This window comes from Carassius auratus, unplaced genomic scaffold (genome assembly GCF_003368295.1).
Source record: "Carassius auratus strain Wakin unplaced genomic scaffold, ASM336829v1 scaf_tig00216959, whole genome shotgun sequence".
In the NCBI taxonomy this organism is placed as follows: Eukaryota; Metazoa; Chordata; class Actinopteri; order Cypriniformes; family Cyprinidae; genus Carassius; species Carassius auratus.
The window spans coordinates 207,225-227,500 of record NW_020528816.1 but is presented as its reverse complement, the minus strand read 5'-3'; the positions used below and the strand labels follow the sequence as shown (position 1 = coordinate 227,500).

At 36.5% G+C, this 20,276-nt stretch overlaps 1 protein-coding gene across 1 annotated transcript in view; it reads left to right on the top strand.

The window, feature by feature from the left end:
• LOC113099542 (teneurin-3-like) overlaps positions 1 to 20,276 on the top strand; it is a 97,090-nt gene that overhangs the window by 31,452 nt on the left and 45,362 nt on the right. The window contains exon 4 of the mRNA XM_026264402.1: positions 15,034 to 15,220. Coding sequence (XP_026120187.1) covers positions 15,034 to 15,220 — 187 coding nt within the window. The remainder of the gene's footprint in view (positions 1 to 15,033; positions 15,221 to 20,276) is intronic.

The following is a 20,276-nucleotide window of genomic DNA, read 5'->3' as shown; positions in this document are numbered from 1 at the left end:
AGTCTGCCTCCTGGGGTTTGTGTGCTATGAAACATATGTCTGCTTTGTTTATTCCCAATTCATCTCTGGATTGTTACGATAGGAGAGTTCTTAGTAAGGCATTTATCATATTCAAATGGCAACTATGCCCTAGATACTTGGCACTCAAGAGTGATAATGTCAGATCTTCTCTCCAGTGCTCAGTTCTTAATGTCAAAAAAGCACCCATTTCAGTCTTGTGTTTGTCTCAAGTGAGCACTGTCGCTAGATGCACTCTTTGAAGCACTGGGATTAGTTTATTTCTTTGCTTATTATTATTTATTTTTTTCCAGTCCTCTATGGGCAGATGGTTGCTTTGTGATACATAATTGGTTATTATAATTATGCATTGTTGGTTCATTTTGCATTAGGCCCAATGGAAAGTCTTATTTTCTGTTGATATTATTATTTACTCCCTTTATTTAATTAATAATAATTTAGGTTAATGTATTAAATCAGTATTAACACACGATGCACATTCAGTTTACAGTTCTGTAAGCTAATGACAAATAACCTGATCTGATTTTTGTATTACAAAGCATTTCTGTTACCATGAAACATATTTTTTTTTTTCTGGGAGCACTAGTTATTTTTCCAGCAGAAGGTCAAATTTGATTATTTCATTTTGAATTTTGAATGTTCAGAACATCCGCCCAGTATTGCTAAACTGAGAGGAAAGTGTGGTAAATTAATGCATGCATGACATCAGTGGTCTATTATTATATGTAAATATTTTGTAGTTGTTTTAACATATCAGCAGTTTTCCTGGTTATAGATTAGCCAACGGCACACACACACACACACACACACACACACACACAAACAAATAGGATTGTCAACGCATATTTGCCATTTAAAGTTGAAATTCAGCAAAGAACGAACTGTGAACATACTGTGCTGTTCTGTATATTCTGGAAATTACCAGTGCTAGGGAGAATGGCTCAGTACTTCCAAAAGCATGCTACATTATTTAAATAATGTTAATGTTAGGATGTTTTATAAGATTTTATTTCATAGCACAGGAAAGAAAAATGTACTTCATATTACCCACTACTTAATGTTAAATAAAGGTTCCTGCATATCTAATACATAGACATTTAATAGATCACAGTGCTGTATTAAATGACCAACACTGCACAGTAAATCAGTGGTTATAACTCCAATAGATTTCAATTAGGCATTGCTGTGTTTGCATTAGCTGGGAGCCAAATTGAATGTGACACCCTCACATTAAGCACAGATATCTAAGGGTAGACAGTGGGAGGGAAATTCCTGCTGATATTCATATTGTTTGTAGCTTGACACATTGAGGTTAAGGCTAAATGTGTGCTTGACAATCGTGATGAAATCCAATGAATGTTACTAACGGATTCAGATAAAATGATAATTAGCAGTGTATGTCTTTATTATGTGTAGCACATAGGGATATACTAAACATACAGTTACAGTTTGGGCAGTCTGATTTATATCTTTGTAATGTGATACCAACATGTGGATATATTTATTTTTGCTGGAGATTTTACAGAAATGTTTACATATTATAAAACTATATAAAAAGTAACTTTTACTTACTGTACACTGATTTTTTCCCCCCAATATGTTGTAATGTTTCTGAAATAGGAATCTTATGCTCACCAAGGCTGCATTGCTTTACATTATAACAACTATTTTGAAAATGTATTTCGATATAAAATTAGTATTTCTTTTTTAATATATTTCTAAATATAATTTATTTGTGTGATGTCATTCTTATAAGCTGATTTGGTGCTCAAAACATTTCTTATCATCATCGTCAATGTAGAAAGCAATACTGTGTTATATTCATGTGAAAACCATGATTTTTACAAGATTTCTAGTATGTTTTTGTAAACGGCTTCACGTTTATCATCATAATATCATTTGGTTTGGACTTTGCTTCCCTTTGCTCTTGTTCTCTGTAGAGATTGTTGTCATGGTGGTTGATTTGATTGAGTTGTGTGTCATTAATAGGCCTTATTTGAATGTGTACTTAAGTTTATCTGTTTCTGTTCACTGTTGTTGCGTCTCGTCTGTGTAATGTGTTGTAACCACTTTGGATTTATTAAAAGACATTTGAATATTTGTTCTGCTCTAATTATTCGATAAATAAAAATGATATTCGAATTTTGAAAAAAAAAAAAAAAAAAAAATTACAGTGTCCCTCCAGAAAATGCGCGAAATATGCGTTCTGTGTGAACGGCTTGGTTTCAGTTTTGATGTAAACAAGATCTTCTCCACATTGATGTTCTTTTTTTTTTTTAAGTGGGTTCAACTGGATAGGCTAACATAACCTTATAATGCAATGGCACATACATCGTCATGGCATCTCGTGCGCGTACACGAAGTGAAAGATGAGAAAGCAGATACTGCGTGTCGAGCTTGTCCGCCTTTGAAAGTTGTGTAGACACAGCTGTGCGCGCGGCGAGATGGAATGGAACACGTACCGGGGCTCATAAGGCAGCTTCCTTAATTAATGCACATCTAAAATTCGAATGCGCATTCGAATGTGGATTTTCATTTAAAATTCAACGAATATTCGAAAAAATATTTTTTTTTTGACAGCCTAAGTTGTTGTTGAAATTTAATCGTAAACACAGCCATGTTGAAGCCTGCATTAAATGTTTTGCATTATGGCAGTCCACTCTGCTTATTGTTTTTCGAAAATGTTGCACTCCTGTTTGTCATTGTGCAAGTAACTTCACGCCAATAAATCATCAGAAATATTGGTCTTTACCAATATATTGAATCTTTACATTCCTCCTGCCTGTTGTCCGTGGATTTATCTATATTTGGTATTATTTGCCGTATAAAACTTAAGACATGCAAAATCGATTTTACAATCGATTCAATGAACACTCGTCACTCAAATCGAACAGGATTTTTTTCCACAAAAGTGACAACCCAAGAAAGCAAAGTAAACGTTCTCACATTTGTAGGTTGCATGCAAGTACAACAGTACCTCATTTTTTTTTCACCTGAAATTCATGCAATAAACATGTTTTTGACAAAGATTTTAATTTGTTTGTGGTCTATATAGACTGCATTAAAATGAAGTTTGCAATTATGCGCCCGAAGGCGTGGGTTGAAGACCTAGCCAGTGACATCACGATATGCTAATTTGTTTAAATTAATACCGACGTCATCACCATCACAAAAAATGTACTTTTTTTTTTTTACATTGAAACTTGAAACAAAAATATAGACCGACCAACCGACCCTTTTTAAAAATTACTGTTACTGCAAACCAAAATATTTTTAAGGATGGCCTGACCAGCTGTTCTCATCTTGGCTGAGCTTTCAACGTTGTTACGGGAAAGGATGAAGCTGAATGTCTAGTTCTTGTCACATGACCCGCGGCACGCTTGCGGCATTCTGAAAAGTTGAGATGTTTTTAACCCGATGCGGTGCGGACGCGCCTGGAAAAAACGGGCGCAATGCACCTCGTGGGCATCACGACCACGTTTCTTCCATTATGACCGCGCATACCACATGCCTACATTGGAAATAACGAACTTGAGCGCGCAAAAGATGTGATATGTGAACGCCCCCTAAGAACTGCGATCTTCTACAGTACTTCAGATATGCCGTGGAGAATCACAGAAAGTGACCGAATTCAAGAACATTGTTGCAGCATCTCTCAAGCAATGAATAAACACCGCTAACTTGGAGAATGCAGTGAAAACTCCTCTTCTCACATCTGCACTAGACCCTCGGCACAAACATCTCAGGTTTCTCGATGAAAACATGAGAGAAGTAAGAAAAAAAAACTTTTTTGAACATTATCAGAACATTATTTTCCTTGATGCGAGTGGTACGGATGCAGCCGCGGCCACCAACGATGAAGAGGATGCAATGCCCACTCGTCGGAAAAGGCTGAGCCAGTTCTTCAGCGATGATTACAGAGAGTCCAGCCGAGACGAGTGAGAACAGTTCTTGCTGGAGCCATGTATTCCACGAGGATCCCATTCAGTGGTGAAACGAAAACATGAAGCGCTTCACAAAACTTATTCGCTTAGCACAGTGTTATTTGTGAGTCCCGACAACGTCTGTGGCGTCAGAGCGCGTTTTCTCTGTGTGAATTATTGTTAACAGACTAAGGAGCCGACTTTCCCCCGATCATGTTTACATGCCCGTATTTCTTAACAAGAACATTTAAAACAATAGAAAAAAGCAAAAAAGATTTTCTGACAGTTTAAAAGTTTCAAAGTTAAGTGTAGGCTACACTCTACAATAGCCTAATTGCTGCAAGCTGCTTTACGTTTTTTCTTTGTTCACTTTAAACATTAAACTTAATTTAAATAAACGAATATTCGAATATTCTTTTTTTGTGAGCTCAAATATTCGAATGTGAAATTTGCGGAAAACGCACATCCCTAATTTGAATATCAGATTTAGTGCTTGATGCCACTTGTATAGCTTGGTATAAATGGTATAGCAGGATCAGTTCCACGCAAGGAACTGGTAAATGCATTATTGCACTGCTTTAGTTTGTCGCTGCCCTGCCCTGCCCTGTCCTGTAGGTTTAGGTATGGAAGATTATGATTTAACAAGTGGCCTGCATCAGGGCAGGTGTGGCAATGATGGATTGAAGTGCTTAGTAGAGCACTAGCAGCCGGGACAGAGAGTAATCAGTGTGTACAGAGAGCTGGCCAGAGTAAGCAGAACAGATACATCAATGCACAGCAGAGTAGAGCGGGGTCACGTGCATGCAAATCCACCTATATTTACAGATGACAGGTCTCTTTACTTAAGCACCAACACAAAGGTAACATTCGTCTTACTCCAAGTTTTGCTATTTTTTTATTTATGACTCAGGGCACAATGTAAGGTGTGCTTATAGTTTTTTTTTTTTTTTTTTTATATTTTTTCTTTTTTTTTTGTAGGGAATGATGACTCTATATATATCTACAGTATGCACCTGTTTGCACAGTTGTGTTAATTAATTTATTGCATGTTAAAGCATTGACATTTGCATGATTTCTTTAAGTAGGCATTTCTATTGTGCACCTTTAATGTCTCACCTCATTTATTATATTCTGCCTTGCATTTTTTTATTGAACCTTTTTTTTTTTTTTTGTGCATCCCACTGATTTTTGTGTGTTTTCCAGACAATGCTCCAGTTGCACCAGAATATATGGCACATTAATGCAGAGAGAGACAGAAGTCCTCATCCTAAAAGCCTATAATGTTGTTTATGGTGTTTTCACTACAACAACACAAATGAGTTTGAAGCATCCCGTAAGCTACAGAATGCTGAAGTATGAATGAGGCTGCCAAGTAATAACTAAAAAGCCATTACACAGCTTTTTAGTTTAGTTTGGAAAATGTTAAATTGGTTTTTATTCAAGCAAGCTAAACTTTTTTTGGAAATGATGTTCCAATAATGATTTATAAAAAAAAAAAAAAAAAAAAAAAATGAAATCACTTTATTGCTCTAACAGTGGAATTTTCTTAATCTGTTAAATAATTCTGCATGTGTAATTGAAGTGTTTTGAGTGTGATACTTTGAACGATTAGCCACTCAGTCAGGCTAATCTGGGATGTGTCAGCCTCTGCAGCTATTCAATGTTTGCTCACCCTGACCCATTTCCTTTGAATGAATCTAAGCTAGTTGGGGAAAAAAGAAACTCTTTGATCTTCTAATGAAAGGACACTCATCCAGATATTACTGTTCTGAATTTGTCTGCACACTTTGGTGTCTCTCTAGGTGAAGTACGTAGTTTGAATAATTAGGCTTTGCTTTCAAAATCTCAGTCTCCTCCTCCATTCTGCTTCCTCCTTTTAGTGTCATCCATCATTCAGTTCTCAGCGCTGCCATTGGTCATTACTATGCCTGTTCGCTCTGCATGACGCCGTTCAAACAAAGTCTGCTACCCAACTTTGATCCTGTTTTTCCTTTTATTTAAGGATGATAAGAACACCTAAAACCCCTTCTACATATATCCTGATGGGTGATGCGATTGAACGGAAATCTGCATTCTTGTTTGAGTGCGGAGCAGTGCTTGTCTTTTTTCTGGGATTAGAGAGAGGGTTAAAGGCTAGCTCAGCAGTGAGGTTTTTTAGATGTACAGCTATTTCCAGACTGCTCTGCTGGAGGATGACTAGAAGAAGCACTGGCTTCATTATTCAGAAGGCAGCAGAGTACTACACAGCAGCACAGTCTGTCAGGCCAAGATTACCTTTGTGCATTCCTCCAACATGCGAGGAGAGCTTAAGGTTTGAGTCTCTACGCCGAGGCATGAAACCAACCTGTCTGAAAGTAGGGTTGTACATGCCATCTGAAAGTTATCAGGTAGTCTGTGGAGTCGTGGAGTGTGAGAACATGGAGTACAGGCTTAGATTACAAGTGATTGTTGAGAATGTAAGGTAGGCTTTACAATAAAAAAGGATCAGATTATCTTTTTAGGTACGCTGAAGCAGGGTTTCATGGTTGTGGCCACATTAAGCTGCTGTTTCCCCATATGGGAAAAAATATGATTTCATGTCTATATTTAAAAAAAAAAATACATAAAATATCCCAAAATATATTGCTTATGTGGATATTAGAAAAGAAACAACTAAAGAAAATCACAGATCTTTATTAAATATTACTTTATTGAGTATCAATCAATATTTTATGAAAAGGATTTTGATTTCAATTTCTGTACCTGAAATTTGTTCAGTTGTATTTATTTATGCCATTGCTAATTTATTTGTTTGTTCCTATTTTATTACTGACTATTTACTTGTCTTTACACAATTTATCACACACAATTTATCAGTGTGTGAAATATAAATTGGTGCAGTTGATTTTGCTCTTGTATTTTTGTTAAAAACATTCCTCAAGTTCTTCTTGGCCTAAGGGTTCTGTAGGCTACTGCTTTTTGCTGATGTTGTTCGGATGCAACAGAATGCTTCTTAGAAAGCCACAAAATAAATGTATTTAACATCTAAAACTTTAAGTTCATTTTATAACCTTATTGGAATCGAAAATAGGAATCGTTAAGTAGAATCGGAATTGATAAATTCAAATGTTACCTAACCCTTCTTAAGAAGCAAAGAGGATAATTAATTAGGTTTGTTGGAGTGCAAAAAGCTCTGTCAATACTAACTCAATTGAAAGACTCACAGTCAGTGAAACAAAATGGACATTCAATGTTTAAGGATGAAACTGTTTCTTAAGGCCAGACAGACAGCAGAATCTCAATTACTCCAGACCAGACACAATACACCTTAACATTAGGGTCATTCAATTTCCTACTCTGCTCTTCAAAGGGGGCCAAGTGATTTGTTTTCAGTGTGTATTTAAGAAGAAGCCTCAATCTCCCCCGGAGAAGTTTAGCATTTAAATTGGTTGATCCAAGCACATTTTACCACAGCTGTTTTTGAAGCACCGTGCTGATGAAAAAATCAAAGGTAACGTGCAAATGCATGACCTTTCCCCGGCTGAATAGCAAATCGTGTCTGAAGAGCTTGTTTTTGCTGACATTCATCTTTATTTTATACAGTTTTGCAAAACTTTGGTACTTGGTGAGAAGAAATGTCACACATTTATTATAATAAAAACCTCACCACATGTCTATAGGTGAAATTAAAAATAAATGATAAAAGGTTGAGAGACAGAAAGAAAGCGACAACTGCTTTATAGACCTTTGTAGTGGTTGATTAATTATTATTAGGAGTGCATTATCTTTTATTATTTATTAATGACAAATTATTATTGATATAATATTATGAATGGAACCTTGCTCATGACATTCCGGGTGGGGGTGGTTTGGGAGGATACTGGACAAAAATTAAGAATTTAACTTAATACAAGAGCATGTTTTATCCTGGGAACTTTTTAATAATTTGTTTCCTCATTTTAGGTTATTTGTTGCCGGCTTGTAATTAATTCCCTTGTTGTAGGTAAATGTGACCAGTTTGTTCATTCATATAATACTATCTTGGCATCTACACCAATGGATGGTAATGTTGTGTTTATTGTAAGTACTGCAGTTATGGTCTGCACAGTTATTGATTACTGGGCAAAGTTTTAATATCATGCAAAACTGTAAAGAATGACTGATGCATTATCAAATACTGAGGAACTCAAAGGGAACAGTGGTGAAGTGTTCATCAAATGTCTATAGAGGGGCGCTTCCAGGACTCAAAATGTTAGCTTGAGGTGCTCTTTGGATGGGATAATCATAAGATAGAACAAATAGGAAATTCCAAGGCACTCTCTTTAAGAAAAATTAAAAAGCCTTTATTTTATGGCTTGGTCATCATAAACCTTTAAAAACTCTGACACGTTTCGGCATAAAAGCCTTCATCAGGGAGTCAACAGTTTCCAAAACAAGAGTCCTTCTGTGATGAAGTATTGACAAAAGTCGGGAAACCAAAATCATAAATTGGCTTGCTGAATGTCAATCTTTCCTCAAACATTATTCAATCAAATGTGAAAGTACAGTGAATTTAGATCATATAGTGACATGATTGACAGCATGCTGCCTTGGTAAGGCTGTGCAAATTAAGCATACTAGATGAGGGGGGAAATTAAGTAAAAGTACATGGCAGTGCACAAGGGACATGTCTGTGATTGGTTACAGTGTTCAGCCATTGCAAAAACATGTTAGGGTTAACCACAATGGGATCCACAATTGTAATCTTGATTATTTAGTTGATTTAATTATGCAGTCATAATATACAGTATGTTGTTTTTTTGTTTCAGTGTTTTCTGCAAGACCAGTGTGAGTTTAAGGAGAATTTATTCATTAAACAATTAAATCTGAATAAAAATAAATAAATAAATCTAAATGGTTAAATTGTTGTAGAGGCTAAAACATTGCAGTTTATTTCCAAATAATTAGTATTTATGTAATTATGTAATTATTTATTAGTGTTGTTAAATAAGGTGGCAGAAAAAAAGGCAGGATTACCGAACAGATGTTTTTCTGAGGAAATGTGCACACTTTTTTTTATTTTTTGCCATCTTCGAAAGTGTTTGGATCTTTTTTGGTAGTGTTTAATATAGTGCAGTAGCTATGCATTCAGTAAGTAATTACTTTTGGATTATTTAGCTATGCAATTTAATTACATATGGTTAACGATTTCACTGATGATTGTTCCCTTTAAAGAACAATTCATAAAAATTGATAAATGTCAAAAGCTGAACACTGGCTCGCAGCAGTATCGTGACAGACAGGTATTGGTATGATTTGTCTTTACTGGGGTCTTGGCAAAGTGTTACATTGGAAACAGATAGCTGATGTCAGTTTCAGACAGAATGGCTTGAGGGTGATCATGTCACAGAAAACTTCTCTCATTTTAGTCTAAAATTCATGTCTGACAAATTCAGAGAAAGTTACATGCTTGTTACTGACAAATAACCACAATTATAATCTAGAGAATTCTATCCACTGAACATATTCAAGTATTAACAATGAGAAATCAGACTGAAGGAAAAAACACCAAGAGGGACTGAAATCTTTCCCAGTTAGGTTTTAGTACCAGGGAACACTTTCAGCTCTGTGACGCTGTGACTTTGATTAAATGCTTGTGCTCTGCTCTACGCTGGACTCTGAATGCCTCCTGAATAGCCTGTCATGCCAGGTAGACACATTTCACTATTATGCTTGATTTATAGTCTTATTCTGCCAGCTCATCCACAACTCTTATTCTCATCATGGGTGGGCCTTGCCCCACTGCTACATCTCTTCAATGCTTCTAATAAAGTGAGCTCAGACTAAAAGCCTGGAATGCAGGGATAACTGTCTGTCTGCGATATTCTTTTTTTAATTTTCTTTTATCACAACCTGTTTGGTCTTTCAGTTTACACAGGCCTCTTGCCTTAATGATGCACTCTTAGAAAAAAATGCACAAAGCTGTTTCTGGGGCAGTGCCCTTTTAAAAGGTGTACCATTTAGTTACTAATATGTGCACTTTCAGTAATATGTAGCTTTTAGGTATTTATATGCACCATTTTGGGGGGGGTAAATAAGGCACAAAGGTAGCTGTAATACTGTACAACTTCATAATCATCGGGAAGAAGGAGGCGGGAACCGGCGGACAATCAAAATGAACTTTAATTACAAAATAAAGACAAAACAGCACGACAGCCCCTCGCAGACGACTGTCGCGCACAAATAAAAACCAAACACAAAATAAAGCCCAGGCCTGATCCTCTCTCGTCCTTCACTGTAGTCGCTCCTCTTTTGTATCCTTCCAATCTCCTCCGTGGGAATCGAGACTGGTGAGTGTCGCAGGTGTCGGTGATTTCCACCGCTCTGTTCCCACGGCTCTTGGCCCCGCCCCACTTGTCACAGTAGTGTTTTATACTGAAAACTAATAACTAAATCAAACACCTTCCCGTTGTTTTCTTTATTGTTCAATTGGAAAGATTCTATTAAGTCTGATTTTAAATAAGAGGCTTAAGAAATTATTTTATATTTCACATAATATTTTGGGCTGTTTTGAAAGATGTGGCAGTGGCTCATGAATACTGAACTTGAAGTAAAATACAATTATAGTCCACTGGTAACTGCTGGGTTATTCCATGCTCCAGAGGGTTATTCCAACTGTGACATTTTCTCTCAAGTGATTGGATGTGATACTGACTGGCAATGTCAATGGAAGGAGAGCTGAGGTGGGGTGTCTAAATTGGCACAGGATAATCAAGAATGGTGTTATAATCTGTTTTAGAAGCGGGAGCGACAATACGTACAAAAGCTCTTCAAGACAGCAAAGATATTCTGCAAAAATTACATGCTCAAATAATGTTAATGCATCATTTTCATTGCCTTCAAATGTGCTGTGTTCTAACTATTAGATGAGTTTATGTTTTATAGATATTTTATGTTCTGTTTTTTTCAACTATGTGTGTCGAGATTAAATATAATATTTTAATAGCTCTTTCAGGCATGCACAAACAATTATGTCTATTCCACATTCATCTGTTACAGTAACATGCTCATGGTGTCTCAAAGGGTCCTCTGTTTACCACAGAATGCATACATGCAATTTCCTTTTCATTATTTACAGAAATTCAATACCAAACCCCATTTTTCTGGTACAATTTAGTCTCATTTATCAAATATGACAGTTTATGTTATACTCTTGTCATTGGCAGAGGGATGTATTTTTTATTTCTTTTTGATAAATGATAAATGTTGATGTGAGAACAGCAATTTACTCAAAACGTTTTGAGAGATGATTTTAAGAATATAAAAAACTAGAAAAGACTAATTCTCTGTTGAAAGGAAACAATAGCCTACATAAATTATTTATTTGTCTTACTATTACTGGAAAACATTGTTTGATTTGTGGCAACCAGAATAGATAACAGTGTGTTTGATCAATTTTGTTTGTCGAAACTAAAGAAAAATATGTTTATTGATTTACATTTGGCTCATATAACTTTCATAAAGGCAGAATAGTAATACTGTATAATTATATGTCAGCATACATTTGTGTCAGTGCAGGTTCATATAATATCTTCATGTTTATGCCCTTCTTAGCTCCTCGTCATGAAAAAAAGGATAATGTAGATTTTCATACAGATATTTGCAGTAGCATTAACAATAAATAGGATGTCATTTCAGTCGCTCTATCTAATATTAATCAAAACGGCCCGCTAAAACATCTTGTTAAATCATAGAATGACTTGCCATTGAGAAATTTTGTGCCAACTGTATCTGTCTTTGCCCGAAAGCAAATGAAAACTTTATGGAAAAACTTAAAGGAATTTCCTTCCTTAGCCGTGTCATCTTTTTGCAGGATGTGCCAGGGGAAGTCAACGTAAAGGTAAACATAAACATACACAGATAGGACAGTAATGCAGATTCAAGAGAAATCTGTGTACATTGTGTGTACACCCAATCAAGAGAGAGAGAATTGTATTTTATTGCTCAGGGAGTTTGATTAAAAGAAGCTGATTGCCTCATATCTGGATAGAAAGCCTGCTGAATGCTTTAACATTCTGCTCATGCTGTGTGTAATCATTTGTTAGTATGTGGAGTCTAACGGTGCTCAGATTGAATCAGAGTGGTGCCTCCTTATCTAGATTGAGGGAAATAATTTGTTACAATTTTCCATTAAGTCGCATTCAAAAAGGCACGAGTTACCTTAAGGGCACATTTAAGGTAAATTGTGCTGCCGCAGAGGTTCACTGTCTCTTAAGATTGCTGGCTGTTTAATTTCCAACCACTGTCTCAGGCCATTTGATGTATTTGTGAAAGCAAACAACATGAAAGTGTAATGGTGTTCGCCGTGTCTGGGCATGGCATAACATCGCCGTCTTTGTATCGGGTGACCTCTTTGTGTCAGACGCACAGAGTGGAGGGTGTACTGTGTTTCCCCTCCAACACTTTGTCTAATGCACCTGTCACAGAGGCCTATTTTAACCCTGTCATGAATGTGGCAAGACACCTGTCATAATGATTCCTGTTCTTTCCTCACTTCAGCCTCTGTCTGTTTAGAATTAGTTGGCGTTTTATAGTTCTTGACATGACTGGGGCTCTGAAGGATATATGACCACTTGTGTGGTAACTTTTGTTTTTATTTTTTTCTTAAGTGATATTGGTATCATGCTTTAAATCAAGAGTAAGTGTTTTAGTGTTGCATGGACACTGTCCAAGGATAAATTCAGATTTTAAAAATTACTTTTTTTAAATTTGTATGATTTAAACATGGCCTTGTGGCAATAATAAACTGCAGTGAATTAAACAACAAACATAGATGCAAATTCAAATCTAAGTATAGTTGATGTAACGGGCACCAGCATGCATTTTGTTACATTGGTTTGTGCACAAATGCACATTCTCAGTCTTACTAACTGACTACAGGGTCACTTATCACAGCGCTAGGCTGTGACAGGCCCATTTAGCTCACCAGAGATGTATGTTTGCCATAAAAACAACAATAACAGTTTATCCTTCACTAACTGTACTGAGACTTCTTCTCTCAAATGCTTAGTTGTTCGTTATTTATGTTATTTGACCTGAACTTTTGACCGGTCAAAACTTAAGATAATGTTAAAATAAGTCAAAATAGTTATTCTAATTAGGGATGTCAATTTTCGATCATTTACATGATCGATCATCGTTTAAATTAATGATTAATTAATTGATTAATCGTTAACCTTAATGCAGCAAAATGCATCTATTGCAGTGGCACACAATCACAGGCATGACAGGATGTGCAAAAGCCCCTCAACAAAATGTTACAAAAAAAATGCTTTCTCACTTGAATTAAAGGGGGTTTTAGTCTGAATAAAATGCTAGTAGCAGGATTATACAATGAATAGATGTGATCATTTGATAAAATGAATAGAGCGCACCGTATGTGTGAGTTTATTATACTTTGTTGACTGTTTTCTATCCTGGCATGGAGACTGCTGAACGTGTTTCTTTAAATGGGTTCGTAGTGCTCGTTGTTGTATTTTAAAACATGATTGCAATGTTTGCAACTGACTTTATGGCATTAAAAATAAATGTATCTCAAACATAACTGTGAGAAACATCTCATTGTGGCACACCACTACCCTCGGTATAAATCACTGACCGGGGTAAGACCCCCCCCATGCACACCACTAAGTATGATACTTAATACTATATATATAAAAAAAAAAAAACACAGTGTCTAGTCATTTTGTGACTGATGCATGTGAAATGTTAAAAACAGATTATGAAGTATGTTTTGATCACTGCCAAAACTATTTTGGCATTCAAATGATTGAATTTAAAAAAAGAGGAAAAACAGACAAAAATGAAAGCTCATTAAAAAAAATATTCCATATACACTTTATTACTTGTGGTGCTTTCGCATTAGAATAAATGCAAATATAGATTCTTTGTGGCTTGCCTGTAGTACGTCCCTGTCACAGTCTAGTGCATGACAGCATATGTTTGGACACCCGTAGTCAGATGGAAACAGACCTGTCAGCACGGTGGCAGGATGGGACAGTGAGATAATCATACAGTGTCATTTTTGGGGGGCAATTACCCAGCTTGGAGTGATATGAGAAAACCTGTTTCTTTCCTGCTGTCCTAATGGAGGTTCCGGTCATTAGTTAAACGAGAGTCTCTGTCTCTCTCCCTCTCTGGTTGTAATCAAACGTGAAACATTCAGTTTAAGAGCCCATTATAAAACATCTGCTCCCCAGCAACGGCCTGCGGAGACTTATGTTTGCTCACTCGTAAAAGTCAGTGAGCACCATGTCACTATTGCTACTCAATTTCAAGTCTTTGTAAGTTGTATAATTACACACTGCTTTGATTCTTAGAGTCATGTTCCCCTTTCCTGGCAATTTCTGTCTGCTGCCTTTTGACTACTACTATTACTAATAATAATACTTTGTTAATAATACTATATATATGTATGTGTTTGTGTGTGTGTGTGTGTGTGTGTGTGTATGTGTGTAAATAACATTATTTTAATTTGCTAATTAAATCACATTGCAACAAACCGTGCAGTAAACGGTCATAAAATATGACCCTGGACCACAAAACCAGTCTTAAGTGTCAATTTCATCCACAAAGCTGAATAAATAAGCTTTCCATTGAAGTATGGTTTATTAGGATCAGACAACATTTGGCCGAGATACAACTATTTGAAAATCTGGAAACTGAGGGTGCAAAAAAAATAAAATCTGCACACTAAAAAATGTTGGGTTAAAAATAACATGATCTTAACTCCGTATCCTAATTATTTGTGGCATAAAATAAAAATCTATAATTTTGACCCATACAATGTTTTTTGGCTATTGCTAAAAATATACACCAGCGAGCAGCAACTTAAGACAGGTTTTGTCACATTTAGTATTTAGGGTCCCTTCTGTCCCTCTTAAATGAAGCTGGATGGAGTGAAGTGAAAATGTGAAGGTGTTCATAGGACCAAATCATCCTGTAAAGAATCCCATTTAACACAATCCAATCTGGAACAGGCACACAATCTGCCTGTGCTTTTTGTAAAGCAGAAATCTGTAACAAGCTCCACTCTGTCTGTAACAAAATACCTCTCCCTCTCCTCTTCCAATAGACCAGCTTCCCAGCCAAGCAGGACCGCCTCCTCTTCCACCTGCTCCACATAAACACAAGCAGCATCCGTCAGTCACCTCCCTCAACCAGTCACTGGCCAATCAGCCGACAGAGTTTCAGAGTGCATCTGAATGCGTGCAGCTGCAAGAAAACTGGGTTCTGGGTGGCAACGTGGGCTTGGAGAACAGGTACGTGTTTATACACAGTCCCATGCTGTGTCTGAATTTGCTTATTCATTCACTTACTGTTTTTATTGTTCTGTAATGAAATTCTATGTAGTCAATGACAATATGCGGAAGGAGTGAAATAAAATAAGCAAGTAAATTATTTGTATTTTATTTATATACATTGATTAGACAGGTGAATATATATTATCTACAGGTAATGCCCAGATATTTTTTGTATGTGTCAGATTTGGCGAGTGTACGTAAGTTTAATCAGAGTGCATTATAGGTAAAAGAGTGAAGTATATAGGGTAATTCAATATATAGGGGATTCTGACACCTGATATAGTGAACTATGTAGGATTTAGGGACACAGCTTATGTAACTTTTAGGGCCCTATCATACACCCGGCGCAATGCGATGCCAGGCGCGTTGCAAGTGTGTTTGCTAGTTTCAGTCCGGCGCCATTCGCATTTTCCCATCCAGCACCACGTCGTTCAATTAGCAAATGCATTTGCGGCCATTTGTGCGCCCATGGGCGTGCTGGTCTAAAGAAGAGGTGTGTTCAGGTGCATTGCTGGCGCATTGCTATTTTAAGGAGCTGAAAATAGACTGCGCCATAGACCAGCTCAAACCTGTTCTAAAGTCTAAAGTCAATGGCACAATATATTTTTTTTGTAGAGCGTGTTGTTAAAAAAATGCACCTCTGGGCGGGTCCACAGTGCGCGTTGACTTTGCTTACACATAGGGATGCGCTTCACACAAACATGCCAAATATTAAAAACAAAAGGATTACAGTGTAAAAGAATATTATTGTGTAGGCTACATAAATATAAAAATGTAATGATGGATAGTCATTGCGTGTATTAGAATTAGGCTACCTATTTGCAATTCAGCCTTTTACTACTTATAATGATGAATGAAATTCTACTTCATCCCACGCCTTCTTCACCTTGGGAAGCTTTGGTGGATTCCTGCTTTTCCTGTAGATGATCTGCTCGTGCACTTTAACTTCGCGCACTAGCACATCGGTTTCTTCGCTTGAGAAGCGTTCAGCTTTTCCGCCAACAAATTTTGCCATGTAAATAGTGATCCGCCATGGCGTGAGCGCATCTTGCTTTGAAAGGGAATGGGAGATGACACTCTGATTGGTTTATTGAACATTATGCCCATTACGGACTGTTTTTCCATCGTTAAAATAGCAAAAGTGGATTTGGACACGCCCTAAGTGCACCTGTGCCGTGCGCTTTACACTTTGCGTTTAGATTGCTAAAATAGGGCCGTTACATCTTTTGAGCATTGTGTATCATGAATATCTGTGTTCTGTATAAATATTAAAATTTCACTCATGCAACTGAACTTAATCCTTTACATTTGTGTCAAAAATCATACACCATGTAGTCATTTATTTTCCATTGAGCTCCCATCAGTTATTTATCACTACTCATTTCTAAGCATATATTGTGGTAGAACCTATCAAGACAAGTCTTTATATAATGCACCTTACTGTCACTTCAGATATATTGAAGTGTACTACTCAAGCTGAGGGCTGCCTACCCAGCATCCACCTGACAGAATGAATTTATGTATGCATGACATGAGTAGAATATCAAGCATAAATAAATACCTCATGCTAGACTTACTGTCTTCAAATATATACACACATCATTTGGGTCCCAAAAGCATTTATATACACACATTTGGTTTTTATTATAATGATACAAAAATGTTTTAATGTACACTGAACAAAATTATAAACGCAACATTTTAGTTTTTGCCCCCATTTTTCATGTGCTGAACTCAAAGATCTAAGACTTTTTCTATGTACACAAAATGCCTATTTCTCTCAAATTTTGTTCACAAATCTGTCTAAATCTGTGTTAGTGAGCACTTCTCCTTTGCCGAGATAGTCCATCCACCTCACAGGTGTTGCATATCAAGATGCTGATTAGACAGCATGATTATTGCACAGGTGTGCCTTAGGCTGGCCACAAAAATGAGGGCAAAAACTAAAGTGTTGTGTTTATAATTTTGTTCAGTGTAATAGTGCACAAAGTCTCTTGACCTGTTTATTGTTTCATTATAAAACTGCATTCTTGAATTAAGGATTAAAAGTGCAAACAAGTCTTTATAAAAAAATAAATAAAAATCTGCCTTTGTTCATAACCAACTCACAGAGTAAATAGTAATGTACTGCATCATGTATTTTCCACACCCATATGCAAATTTCTAAATGCTACAATCAGCATTTTTACTTAAAAAAACGCTGAAGGGAAGGGTCTCGGCAGAGGCCGGATAATGATGCTTTTGGAAATAGACTTCATTAACCAAAACAGAAGATACCATGTGCAAGCCAACATTTCTATTATGTATTCAAGCAATGTTATGCAAACTCATATAAATGACCAAGATTTGGATACAGAAAAGGTGTTGTTCCCCATAAAACAGTTAAATCATAGTTAAATAGTTAAGTAGTTAAATCAAAACCAGTCATTTAATGAAATTCATTTAGCCTATATTTAGATTAAGTGGATAAAAAAAATGTAAAAAAAAAATATTTTTAGCTTAAGAGGGGTCATAACAAATCTTCCTTGATCTTTTGAAATAAAAGACATTGTGTATTTTGAAAAGATACTGTCAGTTTCAGATCTGAAAACTTCTTCCACATGCCAAAAATATTTTATTAAAAGTAAGCAGCAAAAATGGCTAATTTAAAAATAATTTGATTTTTGACATCAGAAACCCAAAAACATGAACATATGATTGACCACATTTACATATCAGATGCCTGTTCAGTGATACTCCTTTTTTTTATTATTCTTCTTGGATGATATATAGCGCATAATGTCATAATGGCACAGTTTATATAACCCTGCATTTGCTGCACCTGAGGAGCCTGAGCTACCACCCACACAAAAGGTTAAACAAGATGAATAACAGATTTAACTGAGAAAACTGTTCACAGTATCATCCCACAACAAAAAACAAGTCTCAAGACTGTGACTAAATGTGCTGAAAAGTACCTACTAGATGGCCATCATTTTTATCCAAAAATACCATTTTCTTTTTTTTTCAGTTTTCAGACAAAAGAGAAAAACTAACAGCTACCTGTGCAGCTGAAATATATTTCTAACAATCATAAAGCCATTTCAAACAGTATTTTAAATTAACTTATACATCCTGCTATTTAAAGCAATGTCACTGTTGCTTCCTGTCATAAAATGATTGCAATGTGTATAGGCTGGAATATACTAAATTAATCAATTAGGTTAAACCCTAGGTTGAACAAAGTAGACTTGTGTGTGTGTACTAAATGTGGAGTAGCCTACTGGCTATTTTTCATCAGTACAGGAATATATATATATGACAGGAAGGATAAGAGTTAATATTTCATAAATCATTTAAATAGGTCACTAAAATGTTTATTATTTTTATTGTATTTTATTTTTATTTATTGGATGTGATGTACAATCCACCCTTTAGTAACAATGTACACATTCATTACTAACAGAAGTGTACAGATGTTGCGCTCCATTGTAGAGAGGAAAAAAACAACAACAAGAAAATAAAGGACTCTAGTGAGAGTGTACTTCTCATATGATATGAGAAAGTAAGATGTTTTGTAATCACATCAAGTGAAGAATCTTTGTTGTGTGTCTAGGTCTAAGCAGAAAACACAGGCTTCTCTTGTTATTAATGATCCCAATAGAATTCCTCTACTTCCTCTCTCTCTCTCTCTTCAGCTTCTTCTCTTTCCCTAATACACCGATCCATCACCATCTCATTTTTTCACTACTCTATCTTTATCAGCACGCTATCTTGAAAACTTTCCACTCCCCTGTCTGTCACAAAGATTCTGATCTTTACATGTCAACAGAAAGGGACTGTCCAAAAATGGCAGTGGCGCAGAAACCTCCAGAGAGTGTCTTAAAATACAGCCACTCTGTTGAGTGCTAGAGAGGCACCTGCTGCTCTGAGACCCTACTGAGTTGGCAGATCAATCCGCCTCAAAGACGATGTTCGAATCCTAGTTGGAGTTGAAAGGATATGTACAAGTTCTCCTTGTTTTTCACAGTTTTTTTTTCCTCCTCTCATTAACTTTGTCTCACATGCACATTTGTTGGAAAGAGGCCCTGTCTTCGTCTCATGTCATCAGTCACATACTCTTTCCGCATATAGACTCAACCGTTTTAACATTTTAAGTCAACAAGTAGTCCTTTGAAAAGCCCACTCTTTTCTTTAGCCTAGCTAATGCGGCAATCATTATATATCAGATTATGCCAGGAAAGGACTTCTGTTCTTTTGTTTGCAATTTCTCTTTCAACCTCCAAATCCTGCCTTTTTCTTCTTTAGGGCCTCTTCTTTCGCATCGCAGCATTCCAAGCGTCAACCCGATGACAAGGAAAGGTTGGGCGCTTACAGAGAATCACATTGTACAAGAGCAAAAAAACTCTTTGGGGTGAAGTTACTTCTTAGTCGTTCTAATACGAACAGCACTCTCACACCCTAAAAAAAGGGGCGATGAGGATTAGCTTAGTAATTTTCTCTGCCTGGCGTCACACTCCCGCTAATCAATTATGGAATGTTTGGCCTCAAAACGGCACATTGTCAGTGTATCTGTTAATCGTTTGTGAAGGCTTTTAAATGTGCCTCTTTCAGTGCGCAGTGGCCCGGAACCTATCCGAGCCCTTGTGAAAAATGTGAGTGTGACTGTGTGTTTGGAGTCGTGGCAACAGCTCATAACCGTGCAGATTATAAAGTAGAAGTTTTACAATGGAGTCCTTCTGAATGAAAAGCAGGCATCTTAAACCAGGCCTGTATTGAAATTTCCACAAAAGAACAGGTGTCTGTGTGCTGTTTGTTGAAGTTTCAACTTTTTAAGAGTAAAGCTGTTAGTAGCTGGTTATTAGTACCTCTAACCCCTTTTTGTAAACCTCTCTACTGAACCGACGATCACGTGCATCTGCCACATTTGTAGTTTTTTGTAATGCGTTTTATTTATGTTCGTAGTTCTGGATATGGATTGTGGGCAATTTTAGCCATTAGAGTGTGCATGGATCCACACTTCAATATTAGACCA